We start from the raw sequence: 25,582 nt of genomic DNA, 5'->3' as shown, positions 1-25,582 counted from the left end.
ATCCAAAGAAACAAGTGTTAATGATAAATCCCCTGTGATGTTTGTACTGGCTACTGTATACAGGCCACCAGGGCACCATACAGACTTTATTAAAGAATTTTCTGATCTTCTATCGAGTTAGTGCTGACTGCAGATAAAGTCCTAATCGTTGGTGATTTTAATATCCATGTTGATAATGACAGAGATTCGTTGGGATCAGCATTTATAGACATTCTAAACTCAATTGGTGTTAAACAACACGTGTCAGGACCTACTCATTGTCGAAATCATACTCTAGATTTAATACTGTCACATGGAATTGATGTCAGTGGCGTTGAAATTTTGCAGCAGAGCGATGATATCTCAGATCATTATCTAGTCTCCTGTATATTCCATATAGCTAAAGCTGTAAAGCCAACTTCTTGTTACAAATATGGTAGAACCATTACCTCTACCACAAAAGACTGCTTTATAAATAATCTTCCTGACTTATCTCAGTTCCTCAGCATATCCAATAGCTCAGAACAACTTGATGATGTAACAGGAACTATGGACTCTCTCTTTTCTAGCACTTTAGATGCGGTTGCTCCTTTACGCTTAAGGAAGATTAAGGATAAGAGTCCAACACCGTGGTATAATGAGCACACTCGCGCCCTAAAGAGAGCAGCCCGGAAAATGGAGCGCAGCTGGAGGAAAACTAAATTAGAGGTATTTCGTTTAGCTTGGCGGAAAGTACCCTATCCTACAGAAAAGCATTAAAACTGCTAGATCTGATTACTTTTCGTCTCTTCTAGAAGAAAACAAACATAACCCCGATATTTATTCAATACAGTAACTAAATTAACGAAAAATCAAGCATCAACAGGTGTTGGCATTTCCCAAGAGCATAGCAGTAATGACTTTATGAACTACTTCACTTCCAAGATCGATACTATCAGAGATAAAATTGTATCCCTGCAGCCGTCAACTACAGTATCGCATCAGATAGCGCACAATAGACCCCTGAGGAACAATTCCACTCATTCTCTACTGTAGGAGAGGAAGAATTGTATAAACTTGTTAAATCATCTAAACCAACATCATGTATGTTAGACCCGATTCCATCTAAACTACTAAAAGAGCTGCTTCCAGAAGTCATAGATCCTCTTTTGGCTATTATTAATTCATCATTGTCATTAGGATATGTCCCCAAAACCTTCAAATTGGCTGTTATTAAGCCTCTCATTAAAAACCACAACTTGACCCCAAAGATCTAGTTAATTACAGACCGATCTCAAATCTCCTTTTCTGTCAAAGATACTAGAAAAGGTAGTATCCTCACAATTATATTCCTTCCTAGAGAAAAATGATATCTGTGAGGAATTCCAGTCAGGATTTAGATCGTATCATAGTACTGAGACTGCTCTCATTAGAGTTACAAATGACCTGCTTCTATCATCTGATTGTGGTTGTATCTCTTTATTAGTTCTACTGGATCTTAGCGCTGCGTTCGACACTATCGACCACAACATTCTTTTGAATAGACTACAAAACTTTGTTGGCATTAGTGGAAGTGCCTTAGCATGGTTCAAATCGTACTTATCTGACCGCCATCAGTTCGTAGCAGTGAATGAAGAGGTATCATATCGATCACAAGTGCAGTATGGAGTACCTCAAGGCTCAGTACTAGGGCCGTTACTTTTCACGCCTATATGTTACCCTTGGGAGATATTATCAGGAGACATGGTGTTAGCTTTCACTGTTATGCTGATGATACTCAGCTCTATATTTCTTCGCGCCCGGTGAAACGCACCAAATTGAGAAACTAACGGAATGCATAGTCGATATAAAAACTGGATGACGAGTAATTTTTACTGCTAAATTCTGAAAAACAGAGGTGTTAATTATCGGACCTAAAACCCCACATGTAACCTAGAACATTATCTAACACTTGACGGCTGCTCTGTCAATTCTTCTTCATCAGTCAGGAACCTAGGTGTGCTGTTCGATAGCAATCTGTCATTTGAAAGCCATGTTTCTAGCATCTGTAAAACTGCATTTTTCATCTCAAAAGCATATCTAAATTGCGACCAATGCTCTCAACGTCAAATGCAGAAATGTTAATTCATGCGTTTATGACCTCAAGGTTAGACTATTGTAATGCTTTATTGGGTGGTTGTTCTGCACGCTTGATCAACAAACTACAGTTGGTCCAAAATGCAGCAGCTAGAGTCCTTACTAGAACCAGGAAATATGACCATATTAGCCCGGTTCTGTCAACACTGCACTGGCTCCCTATCAAGCATCGGATAGATTTTAAAATCTTGTTAATTACTTATAAAGCCCTGAATGGTTTAGCTCCTCAGTACTTGAGCGAGCTCTTATCGCATTATAGTCCTCCACGTCCGCTGCGTTCTCAAAACTCTGGCCGTTTGATAATACCTAGAATATCAAAATCGACTGCGGGCGGCAGATCCTATTCCTATTTAGCACCCAAACTCTGGAACAGTCTACCTAACACTGTTCGGGAGGCAGACACACTCTGTCAGTTTAAATCTAGATTAAAGACCCATCTCTTTAGCCTGGCTTACACATAACACATTAATACGCTTCTATTATTCAAATCCGTTAAAGGATTGTTAGGCTGCATTAATTAGATCAACCGGAACCGGGAACACTCCCCATAACACACGATGTACTCGTTACATCGTAAGTTGAATGGCATCTGCGCTAATGTTTGTCTGTTTTTTTCCTAGTCTGTTTCTCGGTCCGTGTCCGATCAGCGGAGACCAGGACACCCAGATGACCCCAGAGATATATCCCCAGATATATCAACCAAAAATAACAAAATAACTAAAATATAATAAAATACCTAACTACATAATACTACTATTGTTAGAAATTGCAACAAAATTAAAATAGAAATAGAAACTTTTGAACTGCGGGTTTCGTCTGGTCAGAGGAGAACTGGCCCCGACTGAGCCTGGTTTCTCCCAAGGTTTTTTCTCCATTCTGTCTCAGAGGAGTTTTGGTTCCTTGCCGCTGTCGCCTCTGGCTTGCTCAGTTGGGGACACTTAATTTCTAGCGATTATCGCCGATTTGATTGCACAGATACTATTTAAACTAAACTGAGCTAGACAATGACATCTCTGAATTCAATAATGAAATGCCTTTAACTGAAAATTGAGTGTTTAATCTTATCATTATACATTACTGACACTCTATCCTCCAATTTGATACTGTTAAGTGCTTTGACACAATCTGTATTGTAAAAGCGCTATATAAATAAAGGTGACTTGACTTGACTTGACACACTGATTGCTCTTTTTGTCTTCAGTGCTGAAAACACACACCCAGGCAAGATTGAGAGAGGGTGATAAAGCTGAGGATGAGTGAGAATTAGAGACATCGACTAATTGAAGGAGTCAGCAATTAATAAACAACCAGTCAGGCACAATAGCCCCTGCAAGCATTTGTAACAACTTGTTTTATGTGTATGCAGTTTTTGCAATTTGATGGAAGTAACTCATATTTTTTGCAAAATGTGCACACAACTGGAAACATTAAATTGCGGTTGTGTAAATTGCATAGATCAATGTGTGAATCAGTAATGCAGTGCTTCATGTCATGACAACCCCATATAACGACAGCATTGTGGATTTGTACCGTCCATTTTAGAGCTAATCAAATGTAATCTCTTTGTTCTTCAAACCAGCTCTGTCTTGCACTTCAGATGAGATTGAGGAACAGTTAGGTTGACCATGCCTTTGCTACCACAGCCCCAAGACTGTAGAATGGTTTGCCTTCGAGGATTAAATCCGCTGACTGTGTTGATGGTTTTAAAAGCAGTCTGAAGACATATTTGTTTTCATTTGCATTTGAATAAGTTTTGTAATATTGGGTATTACTGTATGATTTGTAGTAGTTGCTCTAATATGGTCATTATGTAACATTTTATGCAGTGTGTTTCTCTGGACAGCATGTTGTTTTTTTTGTTTTGTTTTTTAGAAAGTTCAAAGTGAAAGTGTGTTTAGTTGATTACTACAGACTACGGAGTATTAAGAATAGAGAAACAGGTCTTGTGTAATAAGCAGTGCCTTCATGTCATACAACTCATCTACCAAAGCTCTTCCTGTATGTTCTGGTTTACTGCTGTTAATATTTTGTAACTGATAGTACATTATGAATGATCCACATGACACAGATTATTGTTATTGGATGAATGTATATTTTTAAAGCATAAATCAATAATCCTTGCCTCATCTACACTCACACTGAATGCAGTGCTTGGGAAATCCCAAGCATTGTTTTTAAAATAACAGCAAAAATGTAGCATCTTTACATACCCAGATCCCAACTTCAAAGAGTAAGCCCCAGTGAAATGCAAAAACTTGTTTCGTGTGAATGGATGTAATGTCTGGCTGTATAGATGTCAATTTAATGCTGATTCAACGCTTATTGCATTCCTGTACTTTGTCTTTAAAAGGTTATGAAAAGGGTCCAGAAATACCACAGAGATCGCACTGTCATACTCCAGTCCTCTTTTACCAAGCAACCATCAATGCATTTTGGGACAGAAGGATAATTGTCAGCTGACTGACATAAATCGTTATTAACTGAATAGAAACTCCCCTAATATTTGGTGTGTTTGTATTGAAAAGTGTATGTATGTGTTTGTATGGTTTTAACTGGATCTTTATTTCTCTCTCATTCTAGGTATTTATGGCTTTTACTCCTATTTTGTTCTGCTTATAAGTTCAGCGCACAATACCTAAAGTCTCTCTTGGATCCAAACTTACCATTTACTTTCCCATAAAACATGACACCAAAATTCCACTTTTGTGCATCTGTTGTAAACAATTGTGTTGCTGACAAGGCAGACAGAGAAGCAGAGTCGAAAGCAAGGTGAGAGGGTCAGAAGCCAGAGACAGTCCAGTAATGCAACAAATCCTGAGGGCAGAGGTGAGCACAGAGACCTGCAGGCAGGCATGTGTTCAAAAACAGGCAGACAGTCCAGCCTCTCCTAAGGAGAGGCTGTGCTGCAGGCACAGGTAAACTGGGCAGAAATCAAGACAGAGCAGAAGAGACTCAGACACGGTACGACTAGACTAGACTAGAACTGCCTGTGCATGATTGCTGATGATAAGAGAGGTTATTCTTTGTCAAGAAATTCTCTAATATTTTATTGTTTGAAACGATGAAAAGCTATCGAGTACAGCCTTTAATTTTACATCTCACCACCCACAAAGTGTCTTGTGTGAAAATGCATCAGTTTTGTTTAGTGGTTGTGTGTGCTTTAAGAAGTCATTTTTCTGCAGCACTGGAGAACACCAGACACTCAATCTCTGAACATAGTACCATGAGCTAATATGTATAGAAATAAATTTCTCAAAGCAAGGCATAGTGAACAATATGGTATGGTCTCTGCTTAGTTGACTGAAAGGTTAGAAACAGGTTTTGCTTAGCAAAATTACAGAGGAAGCATTGGGTGTGACAGACAGAAGTGAGTTTGCTGTGGTTGGTGCTGTTTGTTAGGCGGTGTAGTGTGAATCAACTGTCACTGAATCGTCATCGCCTCCCCTTAAATAAACAGCCCGAAGCTGAATACACATCCTAATGACCTGGTCCAGACACAGACAGAAACACACACACATCCAAACACGTATACAGAGAGTTTTTTGATAATATATACGATTGAGTTGCGACCAGTGTTGGGCACGTTACTTTAAAAAAGTAATTAGTTATAGTTACTAGTTACTTCTCACAAATAGTAACTGAGTTAGTAACTGAGTTACATCATTATAAAAGTAACTAATTACCAGGGAAAGTAACTATTGCGTTACTTTAAAAAAAAAAATGTTCAAATGTCAAATAACTTTGGATGCCCCCAATATTAAATATGTTAAATTAATGAAATGGACACTAAAAAGAATAAATTATTATTATAAAACTGTCATGAGTCCGGGTCCACGATGCTCCCCCTCACCACCAGAGGTCGCCACCTCCCGTCTTCCCAGACTCAATTGCCATTACCACACACACCTGCCACTGATCACACTCCCAGCTGTTCTCCATCACCATGGTCTATTTATACGCCACACTCCCGCTACTCTGTCTGGTAGAATAATAATTGTTCGTTGTTTGTGGTGATTTGTAGTTGCTGTCAGACTCTGGGGATACACGCACTGTGTTGCCGTTTTATGTATCCCACTCCTTAATCTGTTAATTATTAAATTAGTTTTTTCCCTGCATTTGGACCCTGATCTTGTTCTTGCCTTGCACATCCCTACCGTGCCGTGACAGAATTCTACCAGCACACATGGGTCCAGCAGGGAAATTCCTCGATATCCGGCAGGGAGACCGGACCATCGAGGATTATGCCGGGGACTTTGTGGAAATGGCTCGCCAGTCGGCTACAGAGAAGACCTGCCTCATGGTCATCTTCTGGGGAGGCCTGGCCGACCCCTTTAAATCCATGATGCCATACTGGGCCCCAGAGGAATCGCTGGAGGACTACATCAACCTGGCTTTGCAGTTGAGCGGCTCAGCTTTCAGGGTGGAGTTAGCTGCGGAGCCCGCTACTGAAGCGGCGGTCAAAGGGGCGTCAGAGGCCTCGTCTGCCGCACCCAGTACCTCCAGCCCGCTCCCAGAGCGTCCAGGGCTGATACGCTGCGTGCAGGAACCCCCGCTGATGTCATTGCGAGCGGCGTGGTCTGCTCGCAGTCCTCCCGAAGCGGAGGTGGCCGCTCACGATCTCCACAGGATCCCCGAAGCGGCGGTGCCCGCTCACGATCGTCCCGAAGCGGCGGTGTCCGCTCACGATCGTCCCGGCGGCGGTGTCCGCTCACGATCCTCACAGGATCCCGAGCGGCGGTGTCCGCTCACGATCGTCCCGAAATGGCGATGCCCGCTCACGATCCTCACAGGATCCCCGAAGCGGCGGTGTCCGCACACAGGGTTCCTGAGGCGGCAGTAGCCATTCACGATCGTCCCGAGGCGGCGGGGTCTGCACACAAGGTTCCCGAGGCAGCGGTGCCCGCACACAAGGTTCGAGGCGGCGGTGCCCGCACACAAGGTTCCCGAGGCGGCGGTGCCCGCACACAAGGTTCAGGCGGCGGTGTCCGCACACAAGGTTCAGGCGGCGGTGTCCGCACAAGGTTCAGGCGGCGGTGTCCGCACACAAGGTTCCCGAGGCGGCGGTGTCCGCCGCGGTCCTCCCGAGGTGGCGATGTCCGCTCACAAGGTTCCCGAGGCGGCGGTGGCCGCTCACGATCCTCACAGGATCCCCGAAGCGGCGGTGTCCGCACACAGGGTTCCCGAGGCGGCGGTGTCCGCACACAAGGTTCCCAGGCGGCGGTGTCCGCACACAAGGTTCCCGAGGCGGCGGTGTCCGTCATGCCCTCCTGAGGCGGCGATGTCCGCTCACAAAGCTCCAGATTCTCCCGGCGGCGGTGTCCGCTCACGATCGTCCCAAAGCGGCGGTGCCCACTCACGATCCTCACAGGGTCCCCGGCGGCGGTGTCCGCACACAAGGTTCCCGAGGCGGCGGTAGCCGTTCACGATCGTCCCCGAGGCGGCGGTAGCCGTTCACGATCGCCCCGGCGGCGGTGTCCGCACACAGGGTTCCCGAGGCGGCGGTGGCCGCCACGATCTCCACAGGATCCCCGGCGGCGGTGTCCGCTCACGATCGTCCCAAGCGGCGGTGTCTGTTCACGATCGTCCCCGAGGCGGCGGTGTCCGCTCACGATCGCCCCGAAATGGCGATGCCCGCCACGATCCTCACAGGATCCCCGGCGGCGGTGTCCGCACACAGGGTTCCTGAGGCGGCAGTAGCCATTCACGATCGTCCCCGAGGCGGCGGGTCTGCACACAAGGTTCCCGAGGCGGCGGTGTCCGCACAAGGTTCAGGCGGCGGTGCCCGCACACAAGGTTCAGGCGGCGGTGCCCGCACACAAGGTTCAGGCGGCGGTGTCCGCACACAAGGTTCCCGAGGCGGCGGTGTCCGCACACAAGGTTCGAGGCGGCGGTGTCCGCACACAAGGTTCAGGCGGCGGTGTCCGTTCACGATCGTCCGAGCGGCGGTGTCCGCACACAAGGTTCCCAGGCGGCGGTGCCCGCTCACGATCCTCACAGGATCCCCGGCGGCGGTGTCCGCACACAAGGTTCCCGAGGCGGCGGTGTCCGCACACAAGGTTCAGCGGCGGTGTCCGCACACAAGGTTCAGGCGGCGGTGTCCGTCATGCCCTCCTGAGGCGGCGATGTCCGCTCACAAAGCTCCAGATTCTCCCGAAGTGGCGGTGTCCGCTCACGATCGTCCCGAAGCGGCGGTGGCCACTCACGATCCTCACAGGGTCCCCGGCGGCGGTGTCCGCACACAAGGTTCCCGAGGCGGCGGTAGCCGTTCACGATCGTCCCCGAGGCGGCGGTAGCCGCTCACGATCTCACAGGATCCCAAGCGGCGGTGTCCGCCACAGGATCTCAAGCGGCGGTGTCCGCTCACAGGATCCCGAGCGGCGGTGTCCGCCACGATCGCCCCAAGCGGCGGTGTCTGTTCACGATCGTCCGGAAGCGGCGGTGTCCGCTCACGATCGTCCCGAAACGGCGATGCCCGCTCACGATCCTCACAGGATCCCGGAAGCGGCGGTGTCCGCACACAGGGTTCCTGAGGCGGCAGTAGCCATTCACGATCGTCCCCGAGGCGGCGGGTCTGCACACAAGGTTCCCGAGGCAGCGGTGCCCGCACACAAGGTTCGAGGCGGCGGTGCCCGCACACAAGGTTCCCGAGGCGGCGGTGCCCGCACACAAGGTTCAGGCGGCGGTGTCCGCACACAAGGTTCCCGAGGCGGCGGTGTCCGCACACAAGGTTCCCGAGGCGGCGGTGTCCGCACACAAGGTTCCCGAGGCGGCGGTGTCCGCTCGCGGTCCTCCCGAGGTGGCGATGTCCGCTCACAAGGTTCCCGAGGCGGCGGTGGCCGCCACGATCCTCACAGGATCCCGCGGCGGTGTCCGCACACAGGGTTCCCGAGGCGGCGGTGTCCGCACACAAGGTTCCCAGGCGGCGGTGTCCGCACACAAGGTTCCCGAGGCGGCGGTGTCCGTCATGCCCTCCTGAGGCGGCGATGTCCGCTCACAAAGCTCCAGATTCTCCCGGCGGCGGTGTCCGCTCACGATCGTCCCAAAGCGGCGGTGCCCACTCACGATCCTCACAGGGTCCCCGGCGGCGGTGTCCGCACACAAGGTTCAGGCGGTGTCCGCACAAGGTTCCCGAGGCGGCGGTAGCCGTTCACGATCGCCCCAAACGGCGGTAGCCGTTCACGATCGCCCCAAGCGGCGGTGTCCGCACACAAGGTTCAGCGGCGGTGTCCGCTCACAGGATCCCCGAAGCGGCGGTGTCCGCTCACGATCGTCCCGAAGCGGCGGTGTCCGCTCACGATCGTCCCGAAGCGGTGGTGCCCGCTCACGATCCTCACAGGATCCCCGAAGCGGCGGTGTCCGCACACAAGGTTCCCGAGGCGGCGGTGTCCGCACACAGGGTTCCCGAGACGGCGGTAGCCGTTCACGATCGTCCCGAAGCGGCGGTGCCCGCTCGCGGTCCTCCCGAGGCGGCGGTGTCCGCACACAAGGTTCCCGAGGCGGCGGTGTCCGCTTCCGGTCCTTCCGAGGCGGTGGTGCCCGCTCACAAGGCTCCCAAGGAGGTGGAGCCAGCCATTGCCCGCTACGGGGTGGCAGCTCTACACCCACCGCTGGTGTGGCCGCGGGTTCTGCCCTGGGTCCCCATCCCGCCGCCGCTGCCTCAGTCCCCAGGTCCCCCTCCAGCGCACGGACCTGGCCCTCCCCCATCCCTTCCCTTCCCCATCCCTCCCCTTCCCCTCCCCTGCTCCGTTCTCGCCTTGTCTTCCCCTTGGATGGGTGCTTGGGAACGTCTGGAATCCATTCCTTAGAGGGGGGGTCCTGTCATGAGTCCGGGTCCACGATGCTCCCCCTCACCACCAGAGGTCGCCACCTCCCGTCTTCCCAGACTCAATTGCCATTACCACACACACCTGCCACTGATCACACTCCCAGCTGTTCTCCATCACCATGGTCTATTTATACGCCACACTCCCGCTACTCTGTCTGGTAGAATAATAATTGTTCGTTGTTTGTTGTAGTTGCTGTTCTGACTCTGGGGATACATGCACTGTGTTGCCGTTTCATGTATCCCACTCCTTTACCTGATTTGTTTTTGCCCTGTTGGCTTTTTCGTTGTTTATTAAAGTGTTTTTTCCCTGCATCTGGACCCAGACCTTGTTCCTTCGTTGCACATCCCTACCGTGCCGTGACAAAAACTTTGTACATTAATCTACACTATGTATCTACTGACACTTAGTATCAAGTATTATAATATAATATTATGATAATTTAATATTATATGATGATATAACTTTTGTAATTAGAATAACCAAGGATGAATGCATATTTGTCATCAATATAAAACGCACTAAGGATTAATGAGCTGCTGGGTTCATGAATATTAATCACGTTGTCTGCATTCGCTCGAATTTATTTGCTGAAATCAAAACAGGGACGATAATAGGTGAGCGCCAGCAAATGAGATTGTCGTTTGCGCATTAGCTCCGCCCACTACCAGAGAAACCGGCAGTTCTTAAAAGCTGAAGAATTCCAAAGGAACTCCGTTATTTTGACAGGAAAATACAACAAAGAATATCGTTTACATGTAGCGTCTGCATGTTATGAAAGACTCTCGTGCTCTGTATCTTTCTTTGCGTGCGTGTATGTGAGAGAAAGCACGGCAAGCCGTGCGCCTTTACACTAGAGTTTATGGTACGTCAAATACAGCTTCACTGCGCATCCATTCAGATGAACTGAAAAATTTCATTATAATATAATATAGGCTAGTAACGCCACATTTTATTGCCAGTAACGGTAACGGCGTTGTAACGGGGAAACAGTAATTCGTTTGATTACTCGTTACTGAAAAAAATAACGCCGTTAGTAACGCCGTTTATTTATAACGCCGTTATTCCCATCACTGGTTGCGACAGATGCATGAGTTGCAATAAATTGCATTTATATTACGTATGTGTTATATACTCTGTCTTTCTCTCTCACACACAAGTGCAGGTTAGGGCCATGCTGAGAGGCAAGCAGTCAAGTTGGTCAGCTCACACTGCTATGAAGTCCCGGTGAGGCAGAAAGTGCAAATCAATAGCATTTACCTTCACCCCAAAGGGTTTCTGAAAGCAGGGGGCATTGAAAATCATGTGTGGGAGGGTGAAGGCGACCGTTTCAGTATTTTTTTTTTCATCAAAACACCTTTTTATAAAAGGTGTACATACAGTAAGACTGATACCTGACTGGCAGTTTTTTGACAGTAAAGGCCTTTTCATACTAAATGTGAATATTCAGCACAAACAGGACTTTAAACAACAGGTTTTTTGTTTTGGTGTTGTAAATTGGTGATGTAAATTACTTTGCTTCTGAGCTTCCATGAATGAATTAATGAATGATAAATAAATAAATACACACACACACACATACATACATACATAAAAATAAATACGGAACATACATAGGTAGTCATCATCATCTGTTTCTCTCTTTTTTTAATTGCTGAGATGCATAGAATTTTCTTCTCCTGCTTCTGTTCTTCTCATACCTGAAAGGCAGAGCAATGAAAGGTGTGCATGTTGTACCATGTATTAAACCTTGAATTTGCTTTTTTTCCACTTTATATTGTGTACATCATATTAAGAGTAGTGCTGTCAATCGATTAAAAAATTTAATCGCGTTAATCACAGTCATGGACTGTGATTAATCATGATTAATCGCAAATTTAAAATACTAGGATTTACCTGTAAATGTGTTGAAAAAGAAATGCATGACAAACTAGTTTAAGGAAACAGAACCTTTCACACCTCCGCCAGGTATGAGGCATAATCCTTATTATTCTTTTATCATTATTCTTTTGTTTTTATTGAGCCATAAATCGACCTTTAAACTGGCGATAAAACGTTTACCAAGCCACATCGCTTCAATCCCAGTATACATTTACCCAACTATTATCAAAAGTATTTCTAAATAAATACAACAAAACATTTCTTGCGACCTTACGTGAAGTATTATGATAAAATGCATTATAAAGAAGAATTGGACCTGTTCTGCAGCTGTATTAGAGCTAACATGCTTCATAAGACAATTTATAAGATTAATAGTACACTTTTTCTCAGAACTCACTTCAAACCACCATTGAGTGTTTGTAATAACTTCATTTTTCGATCACATGTGGAATTTGGTTGTTTATTGTTGTTAAAATATGCTATTTATATCGCTGCACAAATGAGCATTTTAGACGTACACATTCTCAAGAAAATCACATACAGACCATATTCTATCGTAATCGTGTGTATTATCTTATATAATCTATAGTGGCTGTTGTCATGTTTATTTCTGGCTGAAACTCACGTTGTTTGTGATGTTACAACCGCCTCTCCATTCTTAAGTTGCCAGGGATGCATTCCAAGTATAATACACATTAGTAAAAGGATCTATTTTAATTTTTATTTGTCTATATACACTTTGGGTGGCCGCGGTACATTATAAAAGTAGCCCAAAAAACCGCAACCCGCCACGGCTCTGTAATTTTTCCCGCAACTGTATTTTCAAACTAAACCACTTGTGCCACTATCTTTACTCTGGCAACACTGTGCTGTACCCTCATCACACAATGATAGATAACCTTCCGCGCTGTGATGACGGGAAGAAGTTGGGGTCAAACCATATCAAACGATTAATCTGCGTTAAAAAAATATTAACGCGTAAAAATTTTTTGATTAATCGCATGCGTTAGCGTTAGCGTTGACACACCTAATTAAGAGTGAAGGGATGTAAAGGGCTTTGTGAATCTGTGTGATGAATTAACTTGTGCCATAATCAAACTCAAATTTTTCTGTTTCTGCCGAATAGTAAAAAGGTGATTGACCCAGGTATTGTGCTTTTAGACGAGTGAGAGTTTGTAGGATGGAGGATTCCCTCGCCACACAATCTTGAGTGTTTACCTGTTTATTTATAGGCCTACCTACTGTTTCACCATGATTGCCGTATTTAGAGGTTGCGTATGAAAAGTTGATATGACATCCAGTAACCTGAAATCAAAATGTTACTGCATAACATGTAACAAAATGTTCTGTCTGTTAATGCGACAAGAATGCAAAAACAAATGCTGTGTTTCACAAATTTGCTTATTACCCTAAATTCACTGCAAGTAAATACCTTTACTGGTGTTGTGCTGAATTCTGACCCCCGCCAGATTATTGCCCCCATAGTATTGGTAGGTTTAGGGTTAGGTGTGGGGGAGGGGTTAGGATTAGGGGTGGGGTTAGGATTAGGCAATCAGGTAGCCATTTCAACAAGGGGGGTAATAATTTGAAGCAAGTCAAATACGTCGAAAATGGGCACAACACCAGCATTCTGGCAACTTCTTGTGCAATTCCTGTTCAATATCTAATTACACTTTCTATGTTTGAAAACCAGAGAGAGAGAGAAAAATTTTTTTTTCTAAATCTCATATAAAAACAATTTTCAGTTTTAATAACTGTGGATCTCAGACTGGAGGATCTACTGAGGGTTTCTGTACAGGGCTGGACTCATTACCATGGTTATATGGTTTAAAAAATAATAATAATAATCTACTTGGGTACAGAAGCTTTTGCTGAACTCCAGATTTCGGTCTGATAGATCTTCCCCTGTTTCCTCCCTTTCAGCATCTCACCGTCCTTTTGTGGTCAGTCAGCATCTCATCAGTGCTCACCTACTGGTGCTGTTCAATGTCTCCTCTTCCTCTGTCTCGCTTGTTCGCCTGATGGATCTAGGGGCAGTCTGTCTCATATCTGGGCTCTATCACTAGAAAGATGAGACTTTCATCGTTCCCCAGAAATCAAAGTAAAGACAGCTGCTAAAAACAGTGGAGCAGCTGACAGGGCCTATTAGCTCTGGCAGTGTGTAATCAGTGCTCTGCTTGCTGAGGAGATGTTTCATCACGTGGCTATCAACGCACTGTTTGAGAGTTTATATAGCAGTCTTACACAATTAGAGAGTAATTAGATTAGAAGCATGTTGAACATGCTTTCTTCTTCATAGCATTGAACTTTACTCATGTGCAGGCACAAATAGAATCTGCTTAAATGTTTTATTAACTATTGAAAAAAATCTGTTATGGACTCTACCATGGTAGTATGTGTTAAATGGAACTGAGGGTATTCATCAACATAGCCAAAATATTTTTATAAATGAACATGCAAGGGTCAGGTGTAGGGATGTTCATTTTAACCGTTAACCAATAAGAATTTTGACCGATTAATACAATCAGTTAAACGGTTTAAAGTCACTTATTTATTTATTTATTTTTCAGTAATTTATCAAAATATTTTAAAAGGTTTGCTGCATGGTTAAAATAAGCTACGCATATAAAAAAAAAATTAAAAAAAATGTTTTTTAGAGAGAGAGAGAGAGAGAGAGAGAGAGAGAGAAAACATAAGTCTCCTATTAGTCGCATTTTATTATTTCATTCAGAAATAGGCCGACGCGAATTACAAACATTATAATAAACACTGTAAACATATAGACTATTTTAGTTCCCCTCACTCCTCAACCTATCCTTTCAATTAACAGTAGGCTATTTAGAAAAGAACAACAATTAAAAATGTAAGAAGCTATAGGCCTAGCAATATAAACGACAAACCAAAACGAATTCATTTAGGCTAAACGAAACTGAAACCAATGTTGGGTCTCTCATTCATACAAAATCAAATGTTTCTGTCTTCGTGATGTATTTGAATGCCAGAATATTATTTACCTTTTATGTAGCCTAGGCCTACTTCACTCGCGTTCCAATATCCACATAAAACAAAACGTTTTGCATAACTTCACGGCGGTACGGTGATAACGCTTAACGGCACAGATTTTACTACATATTTAAACTGAGCAGTGTGGGGTTTTTTTTCCCATATGTTTGACTGATTGTTTTTTATAATGATAATGAGGCTGCATTGTCAAGGTAGAATGCTTTACTGTGTGGGCGCATGCGGCGCAGGAGCAATCACTTGATTTTTCCCCCCCTTGTAACAGTGGAAGCAACTACTCCTTTTAGTCCTGAAGATAATCGGAATTGTAAAAGGTTTGCTTTTATTTGTGTACATTCACAATAAAAACAAATCTTTGCGCTTTTGTAAAATAAGCCAAAAAAAATGCCACTTTCTGCCGTCTGTTTCCTTTCGCGCTACTTGTTGCACAGTTTTTCTATCCTTTTCTTAAATTATGATTTAAGTGAAAATATATTTCTCGTATAGGCCTATTTATTCGTTATAATATATATATATATATATATATATATATATATATATATATATATATATATATATATAGGGCCTAGCTTTATTATGCTTTTCTCCGCTGCAGAAGCGCTGCAGGTGCGTGATGTGATAGCTATGATGACCATGTGAATCCTCATGTTCTGTTGTTTGCTGCTTTTTACGCATGTAAAATTAATCCCCGGAAAACAAATGTTAGTAATTTTAACGGGTCACAGACACTTATTCTTTCTAATTTAATTCAGTTCTAATTTAAAATAATCTTGTCGGTTAACGGTTAATAATCGGTTAACGAGCATCGGTTGTCGGTTAGGAAAAATAACCGAAATGAACATCCCTAGTCAGGTGATATGTAAAACAAAAATATGGAAAGAATGGCTGTTCCAGTTCAGTGGAAAACATACCTAAGATTTCTGCAGAGTTGTACAGCCATATACTCTTTGTGGGAGTGATTAATGGTCTACATTTGGTAGTTGCTTATCATGAGATGGGTTCAGATCTTGGCATTTTATTTTTGGAGTAACGTACAACCTGTATAATCAGATCAGAAATAGGGTTGAAAATTATCATGAAAAACTAAAGACCTTGTGCAAGAAACCATGATTAATATTATAAGTGTTGCGAAAGTGTACTATGGGCAGTGTACAGTAAAACTGTTTTTTCTTTGAAGATCGTTAATTCAAAATGTTTATTGCAGGGTTCGATGGTGGAGGAGTCAGCCAGCAGCAGTAAGGATGCAGAGACCAGACCACCAGTAGTCACTGTGGCAGAAGTGTCAGAGCAAGACCACACTACATCATTCGAACCCAGAATGGCTACTGCTACTTCACCGCTGTGTAGCCTGAAAGTGGAAAAGGCCGACAGCTCAGTGCCCAGTGAGTATTCTTAAGTCCAAACTCGTCTTTCCTGATCCTTTCTCTCATTCTTAATGATTCCCTTCCCTTCTTGCAAGATATTGATGCGGTGCCGGCTGTGGTGGCAAAGAAAGATTATTTTCTATTGTCTGCTCATACTTATTTCTTGCCATAGAGTCAAGTGTGTGTCAAAGCTTGGTGTGTGTTTCAGTGGAAGATGTACAATTCTTTTTCATGTTTTTTTTTTTTAAGTAACCTATGTTGGAAACTGTGAGTTTGGTAAAACAGCCTATGACTGGAGAAATGCATAATTAAGAAATATTGAGAAATTGAGAAATATAATTAAGTGTGTAATTTATCAATGTGACAAAATTAATAGTGTAGTATTATACACCCGTACTATGGCTGGCGATTGGAACATCCCTTACCAGTTTATTTTATTAAGTATACTTAAGTAAAGTTAAAGTATATTTTTAAGTATACTTTATGTACTAAGTATACAAATATCGGTGTACTAGTAGTATACTTGTAAGTGTACTATTTAAATACTCCTTGAGACTAAATTGGCCCACTTTCTAGTATATAAAAGTATACTTTAAGTATAACAGTAGTAAACTTTGGGTACACAACTAGTTTACATCAATGTTTTTAGCTTGTACTGCAACTATACTAAAAGTGAACTTATAGGTATACTGATAGTTTACTAATTAAATACTTGTGGTAGCATTTTTAGTACACTTTGAAGTATAGTCAGTAAACTACTAGTTTAGTAGTTTTATACTGCAAGAATACTCGTAAGTTTTCTTTAAGTGAACTTTACATCATACTTTAAGTATACAGTACTACTATGTCCCTATTTAGGTATTAATTTGCATATATTTTGTTATATGAATATCTGAACATACAAAACATCAAAAGAAAGAACAGGGTATCTGCTTGTAAACGAAAACATTTTATTCTAGCTTCATGCTTTCTTTTTTTAAACACTTGAATGTAAGTTTCATAAATAAAAAAATAATAATAAACAACATTTTGAACAAAAAGCTGAAAAAAGACTAAGAATTGGATTCAGAATGATAATCAAAACGTAGATGGAGTTGATCAACACGCCAAAGCATGACAGTCATTATTATATCTTCATTAGTGACATTTTATTCCATAACGTTACACAGTTTCGATGCTGTTTTATGTCAGATGATCGTGTTAGTTTACATGTGGAAGTATCTGTTGTTTCGGTTTCTTCTTCACTTTTTTTGAAAATTCTGTACAGAAGATGTGTACTAGCGCCCCCTACCATATAACAATGAAAACACGGATTGTAGGAGCACAAGTATAGCTCAAATATATTTAGACTTTTTATAAGTATACTTAAATGTCATTTTAAGTAAATTCCTGAGAAGTACATAAATCCCATTTCTGAGAAGTACATAAAAAGTAACTAAAAGTATACTTTCCTATTTTCAGTTTAAAAGAAGTATACTAATACCACATTTGAATAAACTTCTTTTTCATAAGGGATATTATAAATATAAATGGAAAAGATCCCTTATATTTAGTTAGTTGTGGTACTTTCTGTAGGATTTGTGTTTGACTGGAAAGATCTTTCGTCTCTTCTCATCACAGTCACACATAATCTGGCTCTTTCTCTAGCTGTCTCTCTCTATTATTTTGCATTAGCCTTCAGCTCTTCTTTGTCTATCTGTTCTGTCATTGTCTTGTTTTAGAGTATTGGGGCTGACACATCTCTGGAATTTAGTTGGGTGAGATTCTGCCCTCTCTGGGTCAGCAGAAAATTGTGCCACCCACTCCCCTGCAGCATCCCCTTGTCTACCCTCAACATTACATGAAGAGCATTCATGTATTATTTAAGCCGCGCATTTTAACAGCTTCTGTTCAAACAGTCTGCAAGGTCCATGCGCGTGTGTGTGTGCAGCTGAGATGTGTTTCTTATGTTCCAGTCTAAAGCGTTCAAGTGTTGACCTGCTCCTCTGAACACTGACACTGTAAGAAAAAAAATTAAAAACAATTATTTTGATTAAAGATTACGAGGGCACATGATTCAATTTTTTTTTTAAGTAACGAAGTGCACAAATAAATAATTTATAATAAATATTGCAAAAATAATTTTTAAGAATTAATTATATACCATAAGTGTTACATTTTAATCTAATTTAATCTTTTTTATTACACATTGGATGTTATCAGCATAACGATAAAAAACATTGAATTGAAAATGTAATAAATAATAAATCTTTAACAAACCTTATTAAATATCCATTTTAAAATAAACAGATGTAGTCTCAGAAAGTATGTTTAGATGCACAATGTGTTCTTGACATTTTCCTTTCAGTAAAAGTGAATCGATCAGTTACACATTATATTTGGATCATGTCGCTAATACTCCACCAAAGATAGATTGCAAGAAAACTTGCTTTTTGTAGAGAGTTTTGTTTGATCAAGTTTAAACATCCGGAAATGTGTGGTTACACAGCTGTATATGTGTGTCTAAACAGAAAGCAAATGACTGGTAAATGCAAGTGGCTTATCTGATGACATGTACTATTTATTACACATATACACAACCGAGACAGAGGGGTCCAGAAAGACTAGGACTCTGGGTTTTAGGAGGTTGATGTCTGGTATAAAGGCTCTGGAACAAATCATGTGCTTTGCAGCTCGTATAGCATTTTGACAGTATAATAGAGGAGCACACTGCAGGAGGAGATGAGGAGGCCAGTTTTGCACAGGAAGTAGAGAGAGGGAGGGGGAGGAATGATTGTGTGTCTATCTGAGATGTGTCTGACCACAGTCCTGTGAATCAGCACACACACAAACTGTCCAGTTGTGTCAGAGATGATCATACTGGCTTTGACCACAGATTGAAGGTGTTTTCTAAGTAAACTATATCATAGTGACCCAAACAACATATAGGACATAACATTGTCCAGTGAAGAGAGATAAGACAATCTAGGTATCTACGAGTGTTAAACACGCCTGCAGGTAGAAACATCCTGAAGGAGAGTCACATGACAGACAGGAAGTGCCATCTCTATGGTAAGATTCTGTCTGCTCAAATTCTTTTACAGTTGTCTAGATCTTTACATGGTTCTTGTGAAAATGCAAATACATACAGTATGTTTAACGTGTTACTTGCTTTATTTAACTGGTTGTCATTCTATAAGAGGCAACTAAAGCAGCCATTTCAAATTCACCTTGTTTAAGTGCTTTTCTCTGTGTATTGCAACCATATTTTGGGACAAATCTGCAAATTTTGTATAGTGTTCTAATAATTATAAGTAAATAAATAGTTTTCTAATAATTTTGTATATATATTAGTGCTGTCAAAATTTAATGCAGTTAATGCAGGGGTGGAGCTAGGGTTATATGAAGTATAACCCTAATCACCCCATCACAACTGCTGCTTCTGTCTATTTTTTCTTGACAAGAATTGCATTTATTTAGATGCAGAATATCTTTACGACCGCATCAAACAGGAGACTTTTCAGACGCGCACCCCACTACGCCTCAGCACCAGGTGCTAGTCAAACTAACACAGAAAAGTTATAGGTGATAAGGCAGCTTCAGTATAAAAATCAGCGAACTGCCGTCAGATGAGATGTTGCCAGGCCATATGTCAGTAAAAACTAATCTTCCTGTCCTGTCAGCCATTATACTGTGATCATAGAGCGTGCTCTTCAATTGCATGTACAAATATGGCGGCGTGTGCTGTAGCCTGTATTATTTCATATTAAAGCACAAAAGAAACTACAAGGATGCGTGTCAGATCCACATCACATACAGCAGCGGCAGCTCTTAAAGTAATAGCAGGCAAATAACCTAATAATCCAGCTGCTGTGATGTCTGTTAATCAAAGAACAAAAGAAAAAAGAGGAAATCAATAACTTTTGTAGCTTAAAGGATTCATCTATAATTTAGAATTTAGTTTTTGATAAATTTGTTCAATTTCTGTATATTTCCTACTTGCTAAAGGGCACAGGTTAATATGACATTTATTATAAGGGGTTTATGTGAAGTCTAATAAATGTTAAAATTGATAGCTCTCAATTATGCTATTATAGTCAACAGTACATATAGTCAATGGTTAAATATTAGGAAAAAAAGAACAATTTCCTAGAAACATAAGTAGTATGCCTATATATGTATAGCTTTGTGCAACACGCTACAGATCTACATAATCTGAGTTTACATCTAGTTTTACTTTATCTTTAGTTTATATCAAATCAGAGTTTAAAGATGTGTTTACATGAGATCAATATTTAAAGCTGAGTTTACATACATATTTAAGGAGTATTTTTTATGAGTTAGTTTAATTTATCATTAGATGCTTTAGGTTAAAGGATATATGAAATCATTATTTAAATTTGAGTTGAAATGAGATCAGTATTTAAACCAGAATTTACATGTGACACACCTAAAAGTCATAAGCGGCTGATTTACATTTTGAAGCACAAATATAAGATTAAATATAATATTGTATAATACCACCTACGAGCCCAAGTGATCATCGGTGATGTAACAGGAACCAGCTTCGGCACAACCTCAATGTATTTGGGCTGTGCAAGTAAAAAAACCATGCTACTCGACGCCTGGGGCTTTCCTCGGGAAGAGTGAAAGATAGAGAAAGCGCACAAATAAAGCGGTGTGTGAAAGATGAGACGACAAATGCAGAAAAGACAAAGTGAACTCTACACTCTTTTTCTGACAGGAGATGAGAGCAGCTTAGGTGACAGTGACGAGCTTGCGAGAGAGACAAAGTGTCAAGAGGAGTCTGTGCGTGTGTTTCTCTTTAAGTATGTGATAAAAATGCTGCTGGAGTTGTGGGTACTCTTTGAGTCTCTTGGCAGTGTTGTGGCTGGTGGAATGCCAAATCACTGCCTTCTTTTTCCACTGCTCATCTGGAGCAAAGTTAAGGAATAAAGTTAACTAAGGAAGAGAGGGAAAGAGTGTGTGTGGTGGTATACGCTGTGGCCGGAGGATAGAGGAATTAAGCTGGAGACAGTGGCTTGGGCCAAACTCCAGTGTTATTAGTTTCTCCAGGACTGCTCAGATTCCCCTAACAGACACTAAAGCATGTGTGGGTTCCTGTATTTGATACAAACTGTGTAACAGAACTATTGAGCCACAAGTCTGCTTTGTGGCAGCTCAGTGGCTCCTAAAGGGACCATGTTTGGACTCTACTCTTTCCATATGTTGATTGGACGTCTGCCATCCATGGTAACAAAATCCAGTCAGTGATGCTGGATGTGAGCAAAAACATGTCAGCTGGCCTTAATTTCTTTCACTGTGAGTTGGCATATGACTTTCCAGAGGTGTTTTAAGCAAGCGAAGATGAAAGAATTTCTCAGTGGGGGTGCTTCCAAAGCAGCCACAATGATTTGGGGAAAGGGATTGGTTAATCGGAGTTTGCATGATTTCTGTTGAATTTTGTGGTTTTCTTACTGCAGCCAACAGTAATTTGTTTTGGCAAAGAGAGAGAGAGTAGTTTAAGCCATGAAGTAGTGTATAATTGTGAAACGTCTAACCATAAATTGTTATCATATAGCTGACTGGACAGATTAAACCATGATCCTTTCTTTAGAAGGTAGGCTTTATCCATCTAGTGAACTCGGGTGTGTCTATCTTGTTGGTCTGTCTTGTATGCCTCCCCATTTTTCTAGAATTTTTTAGAGTTAAATGTGCCTGTGATTTTCACTGAATACTATAAACCTTGTTTGTCATATAATAATGGCATATAATGGCAAATTCAAAGTATGCCATTATATTTATGGCGGAGTTCCCTGAAAGTCTGGATCTGATTATTAGGATCTATGACCCTTTTAAAGCAGACCTATCAGAGTTTGTTTGTGTAGTTTTAACTAAAATGGACTGGTTTGTGACGTATGTAGCTTCCACTGAGAACCGTGTGATAAATTGATTCCAATGGTCTGACATTCTTAGACTAGACTTGGTATTCCAGTGGGCACAAACAGTACATAAATATTTCAGTCATAAATACTAAATGAAATTTTGGCGACATAATTTTGCTGTCTACGGTTAGAACAAATTTAGCATCAGCAGCATGCCTTAGACACCTTACAGTGTTGTGTATAGGTAACATGCTAATGTTTGGAATGGAGCCTGATCACCAATTAAACTTCTAATTGGTTAGTGTGTCAGTTTTGTGATTGGTGGATTTCAGAAAACCTCTAATAAGAGAGAGTGTGATTTATTAAATCTAGTCATGTCTCTATAAGAGATGTCATGACAGTTTTTACTCTTTTGAGGATTTGTGAACTTCAGACGTTTAACTAGATGCATTTCTGCTTTGCTTTTGTCAAGGATAAAGCAAACTCTATGAGCTGGAGGGCAGGAAAGCAGGGAAAGTGATGGGTGTGAGACAATATATGATTGGATTTTTGAAAAAGGTAAACAGTGTGCTAGCTCTAAAATATTTAACTGGCATGACACTGTAAATTGTGAGGGCAGTCTCAATACCATGATTTAAAAAAAATAAAAAAATCCTTATATAATCACATACAACTTTAGAAGTCATGGAAATCCATCATCCTATGCTTAGTCATGGTCTTTGTCCCTATTTTAGACCCAGTTCTTATATTCTCTATGAGGCAGAGAGCAGCCACACAGCTGACAAAAACCTGGCCAGTTCATGATTCTCACCTCTTTGAGTTCTCTTAAGTAGCTTTGCTTGTATTATTCCTATTGGGAATTTTAAAAGCATGTCTTCCATATCCTTTTGGCATGTTCCCTGTATCTCCCCTGCCTGCGCACACTACACACACTTACACTCTCTTTGTGGGTCAGAGTCAGAGATGCTGGTTTCCTTGCCAACAACATCTTTTATTACACAGGTAAAAAGTACAGCAGCGGGGGATGGGGGGTGTTACACCCTCTCCCTACACACATAAACACATCAGTTTTGCAGCTATTTATTCTGACCTACCTGCACAGACCAAAAAAAAAGTATCTGCCATTCATAAGACAGTGGAAGTTTGCTGCGGTCTGAGAGGAATGTGTGCTGTCTCTTTATCATTTCATATATGTGTATCTGCTCCTTTGTGCAGTATGTATACTTGCATGCACATATTTCAAGGAAATTCCCACTGAAAATACCTGCAGTTAAAGTTATCACATATTATTTGGGCCATCAATCCTTTTCTTTGTGTTTTAGGTGAGTAAATGTGTATGTGTATTAAGTGATGTGATGTTTTGACCACACAGTTGTTGTTTATATGGTTGAGCATGTTTTAACTTTAGTAAATTCTATTGTCCACAAGGGGACGCAAGACACTCACACAGTCATACATTCAAATGTGCTTTACTGGAATGACAAATGAAGCGATGTATTGTCAAAGTATTGGTAATGTTTATGTAAACCTAAAATGGATGAAAAAACGTGTAAACAGGAAGATATGTGCTGTAGGTTAGGAAATGTGCTGTGTGTATGTGATTATGTGTGTGTGTGTGTGTGTGTGTGTGTGTGGGTGAATGTAAGTACATCACTGATTGGTCAACTCCTCTGCCTTTTTGTGACAAGCATCCATGTATTGTGCTGCTAGTAAAATACAATCTGTGCCTTACTCAAGGGTCTCACCTTAGTCGTGGTATTGAAGGTGGAAGAGATCGCTGGTTATTCACTCCCCCCACAATCCCTGCTGGACCTGGGGTACAAGTCCGACTCTCTAACCATTAGGCCACAACTCCCTCTTTAGGCCAAATAACTTTTGTTTACTTTGTTTTTGTGTCGTTTCAGTCCAATAATGTAAATAATTCAGAGTTGGAAAACTCATATAGACTTATGTGTGCTTTTATATGAATGAACGATAAGATCAGCAATAAAAATACTTATATTCACTCAGAATATAAAATAAAGGGAGAAAACGTAATTTTTGTACTGTGTATATTTTTATGCTTAGAGTATTACACTTTTTTCATACTGAAGCAGATAAAAGCTTTCTGTGGAAAGGCACATATATTAAAAAATGCACATTCAAATGCACATTCAAAATGTGAAGTTACTTCATGCATTACATCCTAATTCATTCAATTAAGTGCTTCTTAATTGCGAGCTTTACTAGATCAAGAATTTAAAAAAGTAAAAAACATAAAATAAAAATCAGGCAGTTATTACTCTGACAGCCCTCTGCTCTATTTGTGTGACAAGCCTCTTACTGAAGAGGGTGAGATTTCATCAAAAACAGGTGAGATCCCCTTAGCCACAATCAAGTTGTTACGAGTTGGCTTGTGAGACACCAGGATCGAACCCACCCATGTATGAATGCAACAGAGGGCTCACTAAATGAACAATTTAGCACAATAGCAGAGATGCAATAGACAGGAAAACCCTGAACAGCAGCATTAATATATTTTCTAGAGTTTATATGTATGAATCTCTCCAGGCATCACTGTAAGGGATGGGCATTGTGACCCTCCGTCCAAGTGCTGCTCTACATGTATTGAGGACGATGGTGTATTAAAGTAATTTGTTTACTTTTCCCTTGTCACTAAAATTGTCAGTAAGGCTCCCCCGGCGCTGGTGCACTGCAGACCATCATCTGCATTAGGAGTGATGTGGTCTGGCCACGACTCTCTCTCCTGAGGGTCTGCCGGCTCCAGCCTGGCTAATGGGGACCAGCTGGGAGAGCAAGATTATGCACAGCACTAGCAGCTCGTTCTCTCTGTCACACCTCTGTCTCTCTTTCTTCTCTTCAGTCACAGTCCTCAATCTGTATAGCTCCACCTCCACTCTGCAGCCCCCTCCCACACTGACTCAAACCGCTCTAATTCCTGATTCAAACCCATTCAGTACGGTCTTGTGACAATTCATAACTGTTCAAGAATTTTGATTTGTTGCAAATTCATATAAATTTGTATCTCATTTGTACATTTTTATACAATCTGCTTTTGCTCCAGTTTCATACTAAGTTTATACAAATCACATCATATGAGTTTGTGCCAATTCGACCCATCTAACTCTTATTTAGATTCTCCCACTCTGACTCAATGTCCTCCTAAGCTAATTAAGCTAAATAGGCTCTTGGTTTAATACAGCCAGTCTTATGCTATCAGGTTAGCAGTAGTGTAATGTTCACCAGTAAGTTATCACCCCTTCAATTCTCTTAGGATTGTCATGATGGTCACATAATTTTTTTTTTAAGTAGTTGGGGTTCATTTGCTGTGGTGGTCAGACTATTCTGTTTAATTAATTAGAATGAGAGAAGGAGATTCCTACTAGTTTTAGAATAATTACCCTGAGAGAGAGGTGCTGATAATGATAATTCTTCTCACATTAATCAACTGTTCTGAAATTAATCCCCTTTTATGTGCTCACGTACAGAGGAGGAAGTCATACAGAGATTATGCTATTTTTTTCCCTATACTCCC

At 41.8% G+C, this 25,582-nt stretch overlaps 1 protein-coding gene across 1 annotated transcript in view; it reads left to right on the top strand.

The window, feature by feature from the left end:
• Positions 1-25,582, top strand: part of gse1b (Gse1 coiled-coil protein b) — a 234,955-nt gene that overhangs the window by 49,867 nt on the left and 159,506 nt on the right. The window contains 1 exon segment of the mRNA XM_058750715.1: positions 16,024-16,201. Coding sequence (XP_058606698.1) covers positions 16,024-16,201 — 178 coding nt within the window.

The sequence above is a fragment of the Onychostoma macrolepis genome, chromosome 18 (genome assembly GCF_012432095.1).
Source record: "Onychostoma macrolepis isolate SWU-2019 chromosome 18, ASM1243209v1, whole genome shotgun sequence".
Taxonomy (NCBI): Eukaryota; Metazoa; Chordata; class Actinopteri; order Cypriniformes; family Cyprinidae; genus Onychostoma; species Onychostoma macrolepis.
The sequence above is the reverse complement of the archived record's forward strand: the minus strand, read 5'-3'. Positions and strand labels throughout refer to the sequence as shown.